The following is a 20,660-nucleotide window of genomic DNA, read 5'->3' as shown; positions in this document are numbered from 1 at the left end:
GGGCACTCAACTACAGAAACTATGATATTTGCAAATTAATGACTGGGGCTGTGGAGAAATGCCTTGTCTCATGGGAGCTTGGCAATGAGCAGGGCTCCACTGTGCGTTTTAACCATCCCCCCCCCCCAGCTAAGAACAAGCAGGAGGGGGAAGGAAATTAGCCCACGGCCTTCCAAATGTATCCCTTAAGAGATACTAATGGATCTGGCAGAAGAGACAATGGGATGGTCCAGTTCACCACCATCACCCCTTTCTCCAAGCAGGGGATAGAGGCTGAGGTGTTAATTGCTAGACGGGTAACAGGAAGGGATTTCCTGAAGACAACAGGAAAAGATGCCTTGACCTGGGATGACCAGGATCAAGGGGGAGGGGAAACAGATGTGATAAAATCTTCAAGCAACAGGAAACAGCTCTCTTTTTGGGGAGGCTGCTTTCCTGAGAGGACACACAGAGACTCTCCTCTGAACAGGCAGCCACTGACCATGTGGCTGGCCTGAAGGATGCTTTGAGGTAATCGGAACTTTGTAGAGACCTGTAACTAGCTAAGCCAAAGAGCCTGTCCTAGATTTTACCATTAGATAGGGCATGTATAGAGAAGGGAGAGAGGATGTGCATTTTCACTAATTTCTTTTGTCTTCCTTGCTCAAATCTAGCATTGTGTTAAAAGTATGCTTGTAGACATTTTCTTTTTGATACTTTAAACTGTTGATACTGGAAGTGGTTCTCTATAACACATAGACATCCACCGTTTTGGACGCACTATTTTAAAGGGGGCTACAGGGGGGTTGGCAGGCAGCTATTCCTCCAAGGGCACCCAAAACATTAAACTGTCTCCATGATAGGCATTGGGCAAGCAGGCAACACCCAGGCAAGGCCTCAGAACTGGGGGTGGGGTTGGGGGTCCTGATCCTCCCAGTGGGAAATCCCTAAATTGATCAGGTGTTGGTAGCTGCTACCCAAGAGTAAAAGGAAAAGCCCCTCCAGGGCATTGGGAACCCCTAGGAGGGCAGGATGGAACAGGGCCTGCAGGCCAGAGTAGGCACATTCTGCCACAGGGGCTGACTCAGTTACACTTCTCTATGCCAGCACTGTACTTCCACATAACTAATGGCTAAAACAAGACTATACGCAATCTTCATCAACCACATAGCATATAACACCTTCTACGTGAAGCACTGCCATTCTAAAGCATTATTCAACAGTGTTCACATGGGGACAGTAACATCTGAACCATCCCATACCAAGCAGATAATTACATTCCATCTCAGCTACCACTTACACACTTTCTGCCATGTCGCTTAGTGACTGAAAAAGACAATACAATATTAGGTTTGCAAGCTAAGTAGAATATTTGAAGAAATGGAAGCCACCTTAGCAAAGACTCACATAAACACCGGTTAACTGATACTAGGTTTCGACTCCTTCTTTGCTTGCAACACTTGCTTATAAAATAGAGATGTGTACAGAGGAGGCAAAAAGGAGGCACATGCTTCTATACTGAAATATAGCATATTTACATTTAAACCATCTAAAAAAAGACTTATTGCACGAGTTTAGAAATTCAGAGATCAACCGAAAAAGTTGACCCTTTTTCAAACCTAGCAGTGTTATCAGTTGTCATTCTAGTCTCTCTCAATAGTTACATATACTTTAGGTATACATATGATCAGAACACATGCAAAGACAACAGCAATGCAGCATAGGCTTAAGTCCCCTTCCATGTTTACACTACGTGTGATACGGAAGCAATTTTACAGAAGATACTGGGATTATGATTAAGGCAGAAATAGATTCTAGTCATATGAACAAAATTTAGGGAGCTATTTTTAGAAAAAACTAGAGTTGGACAATCTTCTTTTTCTCCTTAATAGTGATGAAACTCAGACTGAAACCAACTTCATACACTACTGGGGAGAGAAAGAATATCCCCCTTTAGCATGGTACTAGGGGCTAAAGTTGCATATTGCTCACTGAAAGTACTGTATGACCTTCAGCTTCAACAAACTTCTAATTATATACAACTAGCAATAAAGTCCATTGTAAAAGCAATACAACAAGCTCTAGAAAGATAAGGAATGCATTGGCTGGAAGCAGGTTAAGTACATATTAGCAGTATGTAATAGAAAGGCACAAATGTGGAAGTAAAGTCTCACATACCTCATTACACAATAACTGGTGTCCAAGGTCACACAATGTGGACCAGAAAATGCAGCACACAGGGCTCTGTGGAGTAATTTCTACAATTGGGCAGTCTGCAAACATAGATCTGCCTGTGCCTGTGCCTGTATTTGTGCTTTGCAGCATGCCTCGGGTTTTTGGCTTCCTGTTTTCTGTGTGTCTGGTCCCATCCTCTATCTCTGCTAGTGTGTGTATCCACTGGCTTTTTTGTGATAACTTGAGCTCGTTCCCCCCATAGCCTCCGCTATGCTGACAGTATTTACTTGGCAGGGTGGGTTCAGTTGCAGAAAACGTTGCCTCAGCAAACTTGGCTTGGAGACTAAAGACGGTGGTTTTTGTCCCCTGAGGAAATCAATAGTTGTCTGGCAAAGAGAGCGAAGACAGTAGCTGTGTTCACCAGAGTGAAGCAACTGTCTTCTGAGGAAAGTTTTGGCAGGCGCCACTCAGGCAACGCAGCCAGTGGATAGGTACAGCTTCTGAGTGACACATCATGGAGCCAACTGATTTAGGGGCGTGTGTAATGTTCAGGAAGTGCCACCCTACTACTCAATTATATATAAGGAGAGATGGGGAAAATAAATCTTGCGTTAAACATTCTGATTAAAACACATTTTACAACTTGAGATACCCCAGTTCACATCTTATTCTCTGGTGTTAGTTTTCAGAGTAATATTTAGCTTTGCACCTACATAGCAAAAGAGAGTTGTGGTCTAAGTTTAGATGCGAACGGTGTACTTATAGTGCAATCGTAAGAACACTTTCCTGGTGAAGCCCTATTGAGGAGACTTCAGTAGGATTCTGAGCAGACCTGCATAGGATTGCACTGTTTAGCCTTACAGTATTAAGGTTGAAGAAGAAACCTGAATCTCCAGATTGTGGAGTTCGCAAGTGATAAAAGTTATCAAAATCATACCATAATGCTTCCAAAAAAATGAGGAATTCTAATTTTCCAAAAATAAAATAATTAATGTTCTCTTCCAGTTTCTCCAGAATTACGTTTTGGCAGCATCTGCTCCAAGGCTTGAACAAAATTGTTTTTTATTTGTTTGCTCTGTCATCAAGTCGCAGCCAACTTATGGCAACCTGGTAGGGTTTTTAAGGCAAGTGACAGTCAAACCTTGTAATAAATCAGAATACGTCTATGGCTCACCGTCTTGATAAATCCAAAAATGGAACTTAGAGGATACAGGTTTATTTATTATTGCATCTATACACCCCCTTCTTCCATGGAACACCAGGCTAGGCATTATACACAGGGTTCCAAGGAAGTCTGCCTTCTGGGCACAGACCAGACACAAATTAATTTACTGCTTCACAATACTGCTGCATCACATGCCTTCAGACTACATCCTGGCCCAAATTCTATGCAGATCACTAACTTCTGGTAACATTTGGTTTGCAACACCAGTTCCTTATTTTCAAAGACTAATTATGAATATCTTATGAAAGTGAAAAAATACTCAAAGAAAAACAGAACCCATAGATACATACAGGGGAGAGACAACCCTTACAGCAAATCAGATCCAGTATTCACCTATCCTGGTATTGTCTATTCTAACAGCCAGTGGTTCTCCTTGATACTCAAGATCATAGGTTGGATGGCTTTCTACTCATGAACTGCAGAATATTAGGTCCTTGGAAATGCAAGCATTTTTCAATGAATAAAGAGTAATGGCAGACAAGGTTCCTGAAAGATTGATGGCCCACCACTACCAGGAACATACAGCTGCAGGAGAGTATTGAGTGTGATTCAAGGCGTGTTCTCAGTCCATGCAGAGCAGCAGATCTAGCTAATATATGAATTAAGATGCTCTAGAACACTCCCCAGAATCCTCTACAACACAGGATTCCCCAGAAGACAAATTGACAACCTTAAGGTAAAAGAAATATTATAGTGCTAAAACTACATTTTGTCCAAATATTCATTTATTTAAAAAACCAGCCCTGCCCACAAACTTTAAAAAAAGACAAGGAGAGGGGGCAAAGGGGAGGGATACAGAATGAAAGTCAAAGTTTGAAAACTATTATAAACTGAGAATGCTTATCTAGCCAATTTTACTAAGCTGCTATACATTCTTCCACCTGCTTTTCAGAGCGATATATTTGGTGGGGAGCCCCCTCAACAAAAATGCTTAAATAAAAATTAAAAGTGGGAAAGCATTAAAAATGGTTAATTGTAAACAATAGCAGGGACACAAAAGCATTCTTTTTCTATCTGTATCTACTAAAAAACCCTATGAACACTATAAAACAATACAATAAGGTCAGATCAATTAACTTACAGTGCAATCCTATGCAGAGTTACTCCAGGATGTTTTAATTTTTTAAAAATGGCTTACCAGGGCGGATTGGTAAACACAGTGTTTAAAGGTAAAGGTTTTCCTTGCTCGAAAGCCAGTCGAATCCGACACTCAGAGCTCAAGAATTCTAACGTCTTGTTATTAGAATTCACTCCTGCATAACTCAACATGTATAGCTGTATTATTTGCACCCCTTAATCCTGATGCTGATCCGTGACATTAATTATATATTACAAATAGTAATAAGTAAATGTACTTTGAGCAGTTCCAAGATGGAGCCTTTAATGAAAGCTTATATTAAAGAAGGCCTCTATCGCCTTTGAGCTGGATAGTCCTGTGCTCCAGACACAGAACTCTAAGGAATTCATGCAAGCCTGTCAAGGATACACAATACTGCAGGCGCTATTTCTTAATAGCTACTTCAATGCCACTTTATATTTTATATATCTTAAGTAGACAGGTGTCTTCTTTTTGTGCACCCCCTAAGGTACCTGGAGTTTGAAAAAAAGTGCAAGATATTCAAATGTTGGTCTGAAACCATCCTATACGAAAATGCAATACAGGAGAATATAATGCAAAAATAGGCAAAGGACACTAAATATGTAGCATGATGCTATGCTATTTTTAATGTGTTTCAACTTCTCACTTTGACTACACAGCAGTCACACTCCCACCCATGGAAAGCTGAAATAACTGTACTCTTCTGTTTGATTTAACTATTCTCTCTATAGGCATTATATCCTTTTAAAATGTTTTGTAGTATCATCGGTTGGAGCATGGTTGCGGCTGCAAATATTCTTTTGCTGACCACTGTCTAGCTTGTTGGGGTCAGAAGGCAGCATGGTATGGCCTAATTTCATCAGATCTCAGAAGCTAATCAGGGCCAGTATTTGGAGGGAGACCAGCAAGGAAGACTCTGCAGAGGAAGGCATCGGAAACCCACCTCTGTTTCTCACTTGCCTTGAAAGCCCATTGCTGGGGTCGCCATAAGTCAACTGTGACTTAACGGCATTTTACACACACATCTTGCCTGTTGGGTAATACAGAATTCACTTTACTCTCTGCTGATCAGGAAATAGGCAGAAATTATTATTTTGCCATCAAGTCTCAGCTCACTTATGGCAACCCTGTAGTTTTTTTTAAGGCAAGAGACGTTCAAAGGTGGTTTGCCATTGTCTGCCTCCACGTCATGATCCTGGGCTTCCTTGGAGGTCTCCCATCCAAATACTAGCCAGGGCTGACCCTGCTTAGCTTCCAAGATATGTAGGGATCAGGCTAACCTTGGCTATCCAGGTCAGGGTGCAGAAATAATGGACACCAATTACTTATTTTATAATTAAGGTTTAAATTTAGCTGCAGTATAATAATAGCTCCTGTTTTTCTTCTAATCAAGACCTCCAATTATCAAATGGTATATGCAAATATGAACACTGCATTTGGAAGAATGTTGCACAAAATGATTTACTGCCATCAAAAGCCAATATAGTATAGTGAAAGACTCAGATTTTTCCTAGGTTAGTCAGCCATGAAGCTCACTGAATCTAAACCATCATGGGTCACAGTGATTTCACAGGCATCTTGTAACAGTACAATAGGGGCAAGAGGTATTGTTTTATTTTTACTTTATAAACTTTATATCCCACCTTTCTGCCTCTACAAGGGCCACCGAGGGATCTAACAAATTAAAGCATGCATAATAAAATCACATTTTAAAACCATTTAAACCAATTAAAAAGAACAAGACATCATGAAAGCAATTAAAACCAGAATTAAAATACATCTAAAGATACAAAAGCAACAATCAAAACATTAGGCAGAAAGGAGGGATCACTAAGGGATCACATACAAAACAAAAAAGTCTTCACCTGCTGGCAGAAGATGGCAAACGAAGGGGAGAATATTCTAGAGTCAAAGGCATAACACAGTAAGGAGGGCGTACCAGTGTCAAAGCCAGAACCATGAGAAGCAAAGCAAGAGAACTGAGATATAACACACAAGCCATGTCCCAGGAGGTGTACTATATAGCACTGCTTGGCTAACCCACTGATCCTCTCACACATGCACACTAGTAGCATGTCTTTCCAAAGAGCAACACATACAATATGATGGTTCTACAGGGTCTTCCAGCCCCCACTCATGGACTGAAGCCTCACAGGAAGGATGCAATAGTCTTCTGAAGCAAACTATTAAAATACTTGATTTAGGTACTGCCCTTAGATAATATGCAATTATTATTCTGTAAGAAATATTTCAGTAAGCCCACTTTCATGATACAACCACGGCCATCAGAACAGTGACCATTCCTACATATAAGAAAATCTTCCAAACCCATAACAAATTATATTCTCAAAATATACAGAGCAAAATAGTTCTTAGATAATTTATTATTATCTCTAAAGGAACATAATGACTGAAGGTATTTATCAATAATTAATATGAATTTATTACCACTCCTGCTTCCATTCTCACAATCAACAAAACCTATTAGAATCTCTATTAATTGAAGTAACAGGGAAACCCCATCATCAGCTGCTCCAGATTCGTGTACAAACTATGCTTATGAGGAAACTAACATGGGTCATCCAATTTGGAACAAGTTCCACAGAAGACAAAGTCGTTAATAACTGTACTCCTGATCAGATTCTATTGCCAGAATGTTTCCTTAGCTTAACTGCAGTAATCTTTTTGAACAAACATCCAACTATTACCATGATTTTTCACTTTTCAAAGCAATCAGTTCCCTCAAAGCTCTCAAATGTTTTATCTGCAGTATTCATTGCTCTATCATTCTGCTTCTAGACCACCACACACTATCATGCTCTTCCTGTAGGGGGGAATTCATATTCACTTTGGTAAGAAAAGCTACAATCTTTAGCCTCCACCAAACAAGGAAATATTTCTCAAGAGACAGTCTTCTAACAAATGGAATTTCATTACTGTTTACTAAGTCAATCACTTTTGCAATCTGAAATTACTTTTCCCCTGAAGCTCCCTTAACATTCATGGCAACCTCAGCTTTTCTATGAATTAAGGACCTTTGCAGATAGTTCAAACAGAATTGCAGATAATGCTACAAAGAGATGGGAAGCATTCCTGGTTTGTATCAAATTTATTTTCCAACTTCTTCTGAAGGCGCCACTCTACAAGGGGGTAAATCTAACAGCTGCCCAGATCTGAGCACTCTCTGTTGTGGCCACCATCTGGTGGAATGGCCTGCCTCACACTATCACCATTTTGTTCAATGTGTAAAACAGAACTGCTCAGGAGGACACGATTACATTAAATGTAGTTTTAATTGTCTGGGGAAAAGTTGGGCAGTTTTTTCCTCCCCTCCCTCATACAGCATTGTTCATTTGGGTGTATTAAAGTGTCTTAGGCGGAATCTGCATTTGTCTTTCCCACCAGTGTCCCAACCTTTTGACTCCGTCTTCAAAAAAGCTGTCTACATTTGGTGTCGTTTTCACACCTGAACAGTGCTAGCATACTTTGGCACGTCCACATATGTTTATCGTCCTTTGGGGCAGCTCCACTGTCACTGCACCTCTGCACTGCTTTAAAAGAATCTTAAAATGATTTTAAAATGCGAATGCAGATTCGCCCTTAATTTCATTGTTCTACAGTTATGTCATTGCAGTTTATTGGATATATTATGCTGTCTTTATTTCATTTTTCTCCATTTGTGTAATACAGTTTTATTGTATGTATTATACTGGTCTTTATTACATTGTTTATACTTTTATAATCTACCTGTAGTCTCAATGAGAAAGACAGAGGATAAGTTAAATAAATAATTTTTAAAGGCACAGTGAGCCATCTGCCTCTTAAAACAAACCAAAACACTACAGTCTTTAAAGGGGGGGGGGGGTAGTGCACCACTGCTTGATTTGACTGCTTTCTACAAAGCATTCAAAAGAAAAAAGGAAAATGTGACAAAAAGCATGTTTCCCCAGCAACAAATACTGCTGTGCTAAATATGTAATTTCCTCACATGGTACACATGCTGGAAGACTTGGGAGCTCCCTTCCAAACACAACAACTGAGTTACATATTCCTTGTGCAATAAACAGCTGAGTAGTTCTACGAAACCAATAATCATTTTACGTCTCCAACAGTATACTCTAGGGCAGGGGTGGCCAAACTTGCTTAACATAAGAGCCACATAAAATAAACGTCAGGTGTTCCAGAGCCAAAAGACATGAACAAATATTACACGTTTTCACTGGGAAATATGCAAATTTGCTTTTTATTAACATTAAATGAGACTGCCAAAATAATAACAAAAGCAGTAAAAGCAGGTTTTGATAATGATATTTATTTGTCCAATGGTATTTGTTTGCTGGGAGCTGCACAATATGTGTTAAAGAGCCATGTGAGGTTCCCGAGCCACAGTCTGGCCACCCCTGCTCTAGGGTTAAAGATACCCTGAATAAACTGAGAGAACAGACACTCTCAATGCTGGAGAAATACCAATGATCCTGTTTGTTTTCAGTGCTTTTAAGCAATCAGGTTTAATCAATAAGTGCCCCAAATGACAACATGGAGGTAACTCGAAGTTTTCTTGCTTTCTGTATGTGCAGAAGGGTACACAATGATACTCTTTTATGCAATTTCAACATTAGCATAAAATAATATATTACGATTTTTCCTACCAAGAAAGCATTCCTGGCTTAGAAAGCATATAAAAGCCATGTGTAGAGGTAGAATCCTACATGAAAGTAATTTGCTTTGTGTATCATACAGTACATGCACTAGGAAGCCATGGCTACCCAGTGAGCCTATTTACACACATGACTCTCAACACACTTTGCCGAACCATTGTGAATCTGTAAAAGGCAGCCCACTTTCCCCACTCCAAAAAATGTTTCCCATATGTACTGGATGGCTCAGGCTAGCCTGATATAGTCAGATCTCGGAAGCTAAGCAGGGTTGGAACTTGTTAGTACTTGGATGGGAGACCACCAAGGAAGTCAATGGTCCTGATGCAGAGGCAGGCAATGGCAACACACCTCTGAAGTCCCTTGCCTTGAAAACCCTCCGAGGTTACCATAAGTTGGCTGTGACTTGACAGCTATTTTCACTACATGTACCGTCACAGCATGTGAAGCAGTTTCAAATCTCTCCTGTTAATTCTAGCCTTTTCAACACTCGATCACGGGAAAAGTGAGAAAACCTTCTCAATTTATCCTGCAATAAGAATGATAGACTTCTACGAAGCTCTCCACTGTGGCCCCCACCTTATGGGATGGCCGGCCTGAGGAGCTCAGGAAGCCTCCCACTCTCCTGGCCTTCCGCAAACTATGCAAAACTGAATTATTATTATTATTATTATTATTATTTTTGCTTGTCGCAGTGATGCAAACTTTATTTAACAATTTAATAACAGCGTTTCAGAGACTGGGCTGAAAACAATTGTGACCGTTTGCTTCCTGTTAAGGAAACAATTTAGTTTTCAGATTAGTCAGCTCCATTAAGCAAACAACTAAAAGCAGGCCTGGAAGAGGAAAGAATTTATTCAAGAGGGCTTTTCTACACAGGCAATAGGGTTGGAGTGTACAAAATTATTCACAAAGTTACTTGGATAAACGATTAGGGACCACTGTACATAGCTTGATATAAATAGGATCCTACTACGTAATTTCACATCATTTAATGTGTCATGTGCAATGCTCCCTCTAAGCTGTGGAGTGCTGTGAGCAAAAATTCTACTTTGTGAGCTACTGGCATTAAAGTTGTAAGCAAGTGATTTGGCTACTGCATAACTTAGTTTGCTCTGGAGCCATCCTTCCTGAGCCAAGACTAAAATGTGTGAGCCGGAGGCTAAAAAACTGTGAGCTAGCTCACACTAAGTCAGCTTAGAGGGAACACTGGTCATGTTAATACTTATGCTTTGTTTCAGTTTTCGATTTCTAGTTGGCTCTACAACCCTAATCTTATTACAGTGTTTACCGAATGGCCCATCCTACTGATTGTACTGATTCATTCTGAGTAACCTGCCCTGAGTCCCAGTGAGAAAGGCAGTCTATTAATAAGGTAAATAAATAATAAATATTCATATTCCACCAAAGAACCACGCTGGAGAACAGTAGATCTTTAATTTAAAGATCTGTAAACAAAAGAAAAACTTCCCTAAAACAACTGGCTATTACTAAGAGCTTGAAATGCAGTCCCCATTCTCCAATATGTCTTCAAAGGTCAGCCTTTCTTCGTAATCCCTAGGGGGAAACTTCATATGGCAAACCTACGTGGCGCTGGAGTTTTTACCATTACTAAACCAATAGGTGCGTATATTTCAATAATTCTCCACTTGTATAGCAAAGCTGAGCGGAAAAAGCAGGAACAAGTACAGCTTGCCTGTAAACGGGGAAGGGAACAATCCCAATCGGACACGGTTTCTGAGAGGGAAAACAATACACGAACTCGGCGAGCAACGAAAGCGGTGTTAGTGACCGACTCCGCCAGCGCAAGGAGCACAGCTCCATTTTCCTTGAAGCACGCTGGTCGCGAGGGACAAGGAAGCAGGGCCGCTCCGTCTACAGATCTCCCACCCTCTCCCGACTGTGCCGCTGCCCCATTTTAGGACGAAGGTGGCTGGCCAGCCCTCAAGCGCCGAATACTTAGGAACACGGCGGACCCGCCCGCCCGCAACTTACAAGTCTCCGCCCCGTGTTCCAACTTTTCCCGCAAATCCTCCCGTGTAACTTAAGTGCGTTCGGGGGGAAGCGGCGGCAACAAGCCCCCTCCGCGCTAGAGAAATATTCCTTCTCCACACAGGCACGCGGAGGCCAAAGTACAGACTCAGCCTTCGGCCTTGGCTCCTCCTCGAGTGACCTCCCCTCCCCCTCCAGAGGCCACCCTCGCACGCGCTTACCGGCATCATCTTCGCCCCGAACCGCATTGAGGCGGGTGGTGCCGGCTCCCCCCACCCGGGACCGAGGCGGAGACCAATGACTGGGGCCTGGGGAAGTGCGGCGGCCTCGCGCGCCCAGGAACCTGTTGCAAGCGGCAGTCCTGGGCTCGGTGCTCTCACGCTGGCCGAGCGACACTCGCTGGGCCTGCGCCTCTCGCCGATCCAGGCACCTCCAGCTTTGTCTCTCTATCGCCCCCTCGCTCCTTCTCGCCACAAACAAGACGGCCGCCGCCCTCCGGCCGCCTCCGAAACTATCCCCCCCCCCCGCTCTCTTCAGCTGGCTCGGTAGGGAGGAGCCGCTGAGTCCCACCCCCAAGGCGGGCTGGCCTCGGCTCAGGCGACGCCGTGATCGCCACCTTGAAACCCTGCCTCAGTTACAAGGGTAGGGAAAATGAACGCCGCGGGGGGCTCCGAGAAGTTCTCGCCATTAGTTTGGGCCGCTACGCGCTCTCTCTCAGTCGCGCTCTCTCTCTCTCTGGAGACCTGCTGAGAAGGTGTCGGACCGCACAACACTCTTAATAGTTGGAGACAGAGTGGCCGTTTAATGTATCGGGCCGAAATTATGGAAGGCTGCCGATTCCAGAGAACGACGAGGTGAGGGAAAGCAGGGCGACATCTTTCGCCGTGTGCCAGCTGTCAGTGCGGAGCAGCCGGCGAGAAAGGGCATGGGCACGACGGCGTCGGGTTTGACTCTCAGTCCCAGCCCAGTGCGGCCGCCAAAGAGGAGCACGATGGTGCCCGGCTTCGCCCAGTGCCAGGCCGATGCGGCCGGTGAGGAGAAGCACCAGCGCAATGGTGTACAGCTTCGCCCTCTGCTAGCCAGAGCTCAGTGCAGCCCTGCGTGGCAGCACCTGGCCTGGGTGCAGGGGTATCCGGTGAGGAGGAAGCGGGGAGCGCAGTGATGACCAGCGCCATCCTGGGCATCGTGCAGCCCGCAAGGAGGAGTATGTTGGCCCTGGTCCTTCCCGGTCACATTGCGCCCAAGTGCTTCCATACTCCTCATGTGCTACCATACTTCTCACCAATGGCCCCTCTAAGCCTGGGGTGTCGAACTCATTTGTTATGAGGGCCGGATCTGACATGTGTGTCATAAAATGTAATGCCAGGTAGGAGATAGAAACTTTATAAAGGACACAAACACAAAGGATTTTTTAAAACTTAAAATAAAAACATGCTTTAAACATTAGCACTCTTGCAATATTTTGTTTATTTGACAGTGTCTGATAACTGACACCTCTTGCTCTGAAGTATTGCATCAAAATTTCTGTGCTGTTGCAGTCTTGAGAATGCTGTTTCGGGTGTATATCTGTAAGCTGCAAACCTACAATGATGCAGCAGAACTGGAAGAAGAAGCAGAAGACAGTCAATTCCACTGCAGGCCTGATAGAAGCCCTTCCGAGGGGCCTCATCCAGCCCCCAGGCCACATGTTTGACACCCCTGTGTCTAAACTGTGGAGTCTTGTGAGCAAAAATTCTACTTTGTGAGCTACTGGCATTAAAGTTGTCAGTGACTGACCTGGCTACTGCATAAATTATTTTGCTCTGGAGACTTTCTTCCTGAGCTAAGACAAAAATGTGTGAGCCAGAGGCTAAAAAACTGTGAGCTAGCTCACACTAACTCAGCTTAGAGGGAACAGTGCTCCTCACCACCATCCCCCATGGGGCAGAGGCTCTGAGACAGGTGGTCCTCCAGGACAACAGCAGTAAATGGCTGTCCCACCCCAACTGTAACTCTCCTTTCTCTAACAGCAAAGCAATAGACATTCTTTCCCCTTTTCCGTATTTTGATTCTCACCAGAATGTTAATCTTGTTCTCCACACCTTGTAGTGATCATTTTGCTTATTTTAGCATCATCATGGTGGTGGAAAGTTCTGTTAAGTCATAATGGGCTTGTGGTGACTCCGTGGGGTTTTCAAGGCAAGAGATGTTCAGAGGTCCCTGTCACAACCCCCAGTATTCCTTGGAGGTTTCCCATCCAAATACTAGCCAGGGCCAACCCTGCTTAGCTTCAGAGAGCTGACGAAATAGAGCTATCCCGAGCTATCCAGGGCAGGTCTATTTTAGTATCATAAGCCTTTAGAAAAAAATTTCTGTATGCTTCCAAGGTCCCCTTCCCATCACTAGGAACTCACTCCTGCTTCTAGCACAACCACTTTGCCAACAGGAGGATGAGTGATACAGAAGTTGCACTTTCTGGAATGTACTTCTCTCTTTGCCCTTTTGCTCCTTAAATATATTGGTTTCAATCTAGAAGAGCTTTCAGCTAAATGCTTAAGTCTCACTGATTTTCCCAGGACTTCAGCAAATATATTTTCTCTAATTCAACCTCATCAAAATAAAAATGTGTTTTTTTCAGTAGGTCAATGGATTTTAAATCCTTTTAGGAATGCTTGTATAATCAACCAACATAGCAGAAAAATTCCAGAGGGGTAGCTTGTTAATCTGTTTCAGCAAAATGAAATGACTGCATGAAATGCCACAAGAGTTTTTGTTTTACCATAGCAAAATTTAAGAACATAAGAGAAGCCAATGGCCCATCCAGTCCAACATTCTGTCACACAGTGGCCAAAAATACCAGGTGCCATCAGGAGGTCCAGCAGTGGGGCCAGGACACTAGGAGCCCTCACACTATTGACCCCACCCCCAAACACCAAAAATACAGAGCATCACTTGCCCCGGAGTCCCTATCTATACCTTGTGTCTAATAGCCACCGATGGACCTCTGCTCCATATGCTTATCTAATTCCTTCTTGAAGCTGTCCATGCTTGTAGCCGCCATCACCTCCCATGGCAGTGAATTCCATGTGTTAATCACTCTTTGGGTGAAGAAGTACTTCCTTTTATCTGTTCTAATCCGACTGCTCAGCAATTTCATGGAGTGCCCACGAGTTCTTGTATTGTGAGAAAGGGAGAAAAGTACCTCTTTCTCTATCTGCTCTATCCCATGCATAATCTTATAAACCTCAATCATGTCACCCCTCAGCCGTCGTTTCTCCAAGCTAAAGATCCCCAAGCGCGTTAACCTTTCTTTTTTTTACTTGCCCAAATTGGGCAAAGTTTATTATTTTTTTGAAAGTTACATAAAAAAGAGCCATACATTTTAAAATAGCTAGCCAAATATCTCGCTCACATCATCATGTTTGCATACACATTCCCCTTTCCCCCCCTTATTTTAATTTGTATTCAGTAACAAACACTATTAAACCAAGGATCTATTCCCATTATAGAACTAATTCAGCTTTATTCTATCTGCTATATTTCATTTTATCTATAATATACTATTATTAATCTATTTTATATCAATAAAAACAAAGAAGAAAAGAAACAGGCATAACTTAGCAGTTTGACTATGCTAGCGAAGGCATATATTTCTTCTAAGTTAACAATCTGATGCCTTTAAATGTTCTTTCATATTTTTGACACTGTTAGTTTTCAAAATCCCATTCACTTGCAGGCCTAAACATAATGTGTTATATTTTCCCCACAATCTCAGCTCTCACACTAACAATGCCGTATAGCTTTCACCTTATCCTGCAACATTTCGTCTTCTCTCTCAAAATAGTTAAATCCCTGCACATTCTCTAAGTAAATAGCCCATTAATTATATTTTTCCGTGCAATTCCTCTCTAAAAATTCAAACTGCCCATATCTTTTCATCCTCCTTCAATTAGGACATTACGAGGGTAAGTTATTTCAAATTAAAAGTCCATATTTTATAGCTTTCATTAGTCAGTCAAGACAATGCAAAAATTGAAAATACTTTGCTTCAGGTTATATTCCTAAATCAATTGGATATCAAATAACAATGTAAGTCAGGAGAAGAAACACAAAGTATACAAATGGTTCTCGACAGCTTAAAAGTTCCAGTTTTGGTAGATCTTTATCCCATCAGTCAGTTAAAGCCATGCAGTGTTAAACAGTGCTACTTCAAATTATTTGTAAAGTTTGAGTTTCTCTTGCTTTCTTTGGAAATGTCTCATCAAAATCGTTGTTCTTTTGTATCTTTGATTTTTGAATGTCTCGTCCTCTTCTGGCTTGCCTGTGTACAAAAACAGACAGCCTTGTCACTCCAACCCTGCATAGGCTGCATTATATCCAGCCAGCCCATCAAAGAAGTAGATAGGTAAATCTCTCATTATAGATGCCAAATGTTGAGACAGGTCCCATCGCTTTCCATTTTGAATAGTGTCTGACGTCATCTGATTTTGTGCCTCTATGATCTCCTCTCTCTCAATGCCATTCAAATCTCCCAACGCTTCAAAAACAGCAGTTGTAATTTTTTCCAGCAACTGGCAGAGGTCATTTCGGGGGGGAACGCGGGGGAATGCAGTTCCCCCGGGTGAGGTGCAGGGGGGCGGGGAACATGACGAAGCCCCGCCCCCTGCTTTCGGCCGCCCCGCTTCCAGCCCTCATTCAGCCAGGAGGAGGCAGGAGAAGAGGGAGGGTAAGTTGCTTCCTCCCCGCCTCTCCCCACCCCTGCCTGCCTGGGGCCAGGGAGGGCCTTGGCGGGGCTTCCTCACACTCCCGCTGGCCTTGCAGGTCCACCGCCGGGCCCCTGATGTCAAGGGGTGTGGCATATGCTAATGAGTTATGCTAATGAGTTCCCCTAGCTCTTTTTCTACGAAATGACTCCTGGCAACTGGCTTTTTAAGCAGCCCCCAAAATCATCTGACAACAGCAGTATATTTCCATTTGTCAAGCAATCCCTCTCCTCAGCTGCAGCCAAAAAAGCCATCTCCTAAGCAGACAGTTTGTAAACAACAACAATCACTGTGCAACTGCGCAGGCAAAGAAACTACAGACCGCCGCCATTTTAGCTCCACCAGCCTGTTTACCTTTCCATAATTCCAACAAAGTTACTTGAGAGTGAAATAAGTCTCTGCAGCAATATTTCCCAGATAGCAGATAGAAGATTTCAATGTGTTATTTTGCCCCTATGTGTTTTGTGCAATAACATTCCCAACACTCTGCCGCGCAGCTCACCGTGGGAGTCTTCCATCTCCCTTTGTCCCTGGGAAAGATTTATAGGAGCAATCAAGTGGCCTTTTCCAAGCTTGACAGTTGTAAAAAGAAGAGATTACTCGCAGAGTCTTCGCCCAGATGATTGTGGCACGGTATAGAGGCTCTTATTTGGGGTTTGTTGTAGCTTTCCAGCTGTGAACTCCCACGGCTGGTCCTTCGGAGCTTCTGCTCAAGACAAACTGAAACCTGCACCCGCTGCTGCCACAGATGGGGGGCTCAGTTAAGTCTTCTGCTTCCAGTTCCTGCTCCCAGCTGCCACAGATGGGGGGGTCAGTTTAAGTCTTCTGCTTCCAGTTCCTGCTCCCAAGAATCTGGTGGACCCTTGTCAAAGGGTCCAGAAATGACAAGAAAGTCCCCTAAAAAGACTCCAAAAGCTGGTGGTGGGTACTCAACCACTCCACCACACAGCAGCCCCGCCTCCACTTTAACCTTTCTTCATAGGGAAAGTGTTCCAACCCTTTTATCATTCGAGTTGCCCTTTTCTGCACTTTTTCCAAAGCTATAATATCCTTTTTAAGGTGTGGTGACCAGAATTGCACACAGTATTCCAAATGAGGTTGCACCATTGATTTATATACAGGGGCATTATGATATTGGCTGATCTGTTTTCAATACCCTTCCTAATAATCCCCAGCATAGCATTGGCCTTCTTTATTGCAGTCACACACTGTCTCGACATTTTCAGTGAGTTATCCACTACAACTCCAAGATCTCTCTCTTGATCAGTCTCTGCCAGTTCAGACCCCATCAACGTGTATTTATAGTTAGGATTTTTGGCGCCAATGTGCATCACCTTGCACTTGGCCACATTGAACCCCATTTGCCATGTTGACGCCCACTCGCCCAACTTTGACAGATCCCTTTGGAGTGCCTCACAATCCTCACTGGTTTTCACCACCCTGAACAACTTTGTATCATCCGCAAATTTAGCCACTTCACTGCTTACTCCCAACTCCAAATAATTAATGAACAAGTTAAAAAGCAGTGGACCAAGTACTGATCCCTGCGGTACCCCACTGCTTACCACCCTCCACTGAGAAAATTGCCCACCTACACTCACTCTCTGTTTTCTATGAACTAGCCAGTTTTTGATCCATAAAAGAACTTGTCCTTCTATCCCATGATTTTTGAGCTTACTTAGGAGCCTTTGATGAGGAACTTTATCAAAAGCTTTCTGGAAGTCAAGGTAAATAATATCTATTTTTTCACCGCCCTGAACAACTTCGTATCATCCGCAAATTTAGCCACTTCACTGCTAACTCCCAACTCCAAATCAAACGTTTCGATAGTGAAGAGCTTCTATCCACAATATATTCAATGACAAGCATTTATACAGTCAAAGGGGAACGATATAATATAGTGATAACAACAAAGGTAAAGCCCCAACTAGTATTGTTTACAAAATTAGCATGGCTGCTGGAAGATAGTCACACATATTATGTGGAAATTGAAGAGGGGGCATTTATTATACATCCAACCACGCTAAAACTAACTTACATACACAGCCCAATGACAAAATGTCTTCATTTGTTTTTATTTCAACAGAAGTGCTGAGGAAATAATTACAATGTTAATCTGGCTCATCCAGAAACAACTAAATTCCACACAACTGGAATTTCTAAAATCTATGGACAGTTTTCTTGTGAGGACTGATTTAATCGTGCTTCTTGCATAAAATGGTGAGGACTATTTTGCCTTCAGGATATACTCATTAGACTTGTCTTTGTAGTTTTACTGCACTCATAATCATGAATGCTATTAGAATAAGAATCCCAGCCCCATTCCCCCTGAAGGCTTTTACAACTCACTGAATTTCAAACACTCACTTTAGGAGGCAGCTGAAAAATTGCTTCTTCCCTTGCACTTAGGTATATCGCTGCAATATATCTAGTTTCTTAGAGTTCTAGAGATTTTCTTACACTACTGGGAATCCATTTGTGTCTGTTGAAACCAGTGGAGTAACATGACTGACAAATACAGAGAATGTATTTCAGTAACTGCCACTTTTCTTGAAGCCCAGTCCTGCATTTTAATCTCTATTTTTAACCTTTAAGCCTGAAGGTTTAAGTGTAGCTTTTCTTTCCACCACATCAGGAACTGCAGTTTAACAGACATTATGTTGGGCTGTATGAACTTATGTTGCAATAAAATGTCCTTTGGTGACACTTGGTGGAAAGCTAGCTCACACTGAGGATCTGACTGACTGCTACCTTTGGCGTGGAGAAGAAACTCATCCACTCTTTCTGAGCGTTTCTTTTTGTCTGGCGCACATTTCTTTTTTGTCTGTAGCGTGTGACTCAATTTACCAGTTGCTTGCCATGTTGTGATATTTTGGCTGGTGGTAATGAAAAGGGTGCTGCTTCCAGCTCCACTATCTACAGCTGCTTGCTCTGCATGCACACAGCTGCAACGTTCCTACTTTCTGCTTGCTTTTGGTATAGTTTCAGCAGAACTGAATAGGTTAATCAAGGGACTGAAATGAGTAGTGTCTTACCTTTCTTTGGGTGTTTGGAGTCCCCCAAATAATATCTTTAATGTTTACTTAGGTGTGTGCCTGGTACAGACATATCATTGTTTTTTCTTAATTATAATGCTCAAATATTCAGGTATAATTTTTAAATTATATTGACATTTATGTGGTATTGTCACAATAAACAATGTGGTACATGGACTCTGATACTACAGTAGTTTGGGGAAATATACTTAAGGACATCAAATAGGATGTGCCACAGTCAGTGATGGAGAAGATTGCAAAATCCCTCATTTTCAGCAACAGAACTGTGGTGCTCATGCCCTGACTTGGACAGCTGAAGGTGGGGGAAGAAAGAAAAAGTTCTTTGGAAGAAGAAGAAGAAATGTTGCAAAAGGGGGAAGAAGAAGAAGAAGAAGAAGAGATTGGATTTATACCCCACCCTTCACTACCCAAGGGAGTCTGAGAGCAGCTTACAAACTCCTTTCCCTTCCCCTCCTCACAACAGACACCCTGTGAGGTAGGTGGGGCTGAGAGAACTCTGACAGAAACTGCTCTTTTTCTAGAACAGCTGTGCCAGAATTATGGCTTGCCCAGGGTCATCCAGTCAGGTGCAAGTGGAGGAGTGGGGAATCAAACCCGGTTCTCCCAGATTAGAGTCCGTGCACTTAACCACATACCAAACTGGCTCTACACTAAAAGAACATGGCTCCCATCCCCGTCCCCAGCCAAATGTTGCTCCAACAACGCATGTGGCTAGGCAAAGAGGATCAGGTACCCTTGCACACCTACCCCTATACCTGCTCCAGGGGTGGAGCAACCAGCACAGCTTAGAGCAAGACGAGGCACTCCCCTCAGGCCTTCCCTAATGCCTGACCCTGGCAAGGAGGACAGGCAGGGCCGGCTCGCCCGCTAGGCGACCCTAAGAGAGGCGCAGAAGTCCTCCTGCCCGTCGAAGCCCGCCGTGCTGCGCAACTCCCCTGAAACCTCCTGCCTCCGTGCAGCCGAAGGGGCGTCAAGCAAGAGAATGTGGGCGGGGGGGAGGCAGCCGTCGGTGCATGGCCGCTCCAATTCAGGGGGGCTTCCATCTACAAAGGTAGCGGGAGAGAAATCTCCCCTGGCCAGTTTCTTTGTAGCTGGTTAAACCGGATTACTTACTCGGTAAGAAGGAGCTCGAATGTCCCTAAACGCTTTGAGAGCATTTAAAAACGCAGCATTAACGTTAGACCCCATCGCACTTCGTAGAGGTGGTGGGAACCCTACAGAGAAGCGGCTCTTTTGCAGTCCTGCCCGTGGCACAGGGCGCCCCCCCTCCATGTCCCCGGACAGGCCGCCCGCCGGATTTCCTTCGGGAAACATAAAAGCACCGGGGGGGGGTGGGGGCTTGAAACCACTTATTTGAAAGCCTTTAAAAGTCTACATGGCGGTGCTTTTCTGTTCTAGCCAAGGCAACATGTTGGAGGGTTTCGTTTTTCCATTGCAGGGCTTTGGAAAGGAAACTCCCCCTCAGGTGAAGTATGAGAGTCAGCAGCAGGTTGGCACCAGAAGCTGACGCCGGGAGCAGGTCCCTCTCCACAGACTGCTGTGCAGTCAGACTAGGAAACGGAGCCCCAAGACCTTCGTGCCTCAGAGGGGTCGCAGTGGGAAAGAGGCTCTTTTGGGCTTGGTGGAGCACACCGACTGCTCCCCCGCCCCCCACAATGGCTTTGTGACCGTTTAGTACTGTGGGAAAAGCCACTCGTGTAAATCTGTTTCGACAGGACCGAAAGGAAGGTGTGTGCC

General features: G+C 43.5%; 1 protein-coding gene across 2 annotated transcripts in view; it reads right to left on the bottom strand.

Annotated features, from left to right (window-relative positions):
• TP53BP2 (tumor protein p53 binding protein 2) overlaps nt 1-11,617 on the bottom strand; it is a 70,864-nt gene extending 59,247 nt beyond the window's left edge. For both annotated transcript variants that reach the window (XM_015424577.1, XM_015424578.1), the window contains exon 1: nt 11,347-11,617. In XM_015424577.1, coding sequence (XP_015280063.1) covers nt 11,347-11,373 — 27 coding nt within the window. In that variant the 5' untranslated portion in view covers nt 11,374-11,617. The remainder of the gene's footprint in view (nt 1-11,346) is intronic.
• Nucleotides 11,618-20,660: the final 9,043 nt, after the last annotated feature.

This window comes from Gekko japonicus, unplaced genomic scaffold (genome assembly GCF_001447785.1).
Source record: "Gekko japonicus isolate JY-2015 unplaced genomic scaffold, Gekko_japonicus_V1.1 scaffold404, whole genome shotgun sequence".
Classification (NCBI taxonomy): Eukaryota; Metazoa; Chordata; class Lepidosauria; order Squamata; family Gekkonidae; genus Gekko; species Gekko japonicus.
This window is presented reverse-complemented; position numbering and strand designations above follow the sequence as displayed.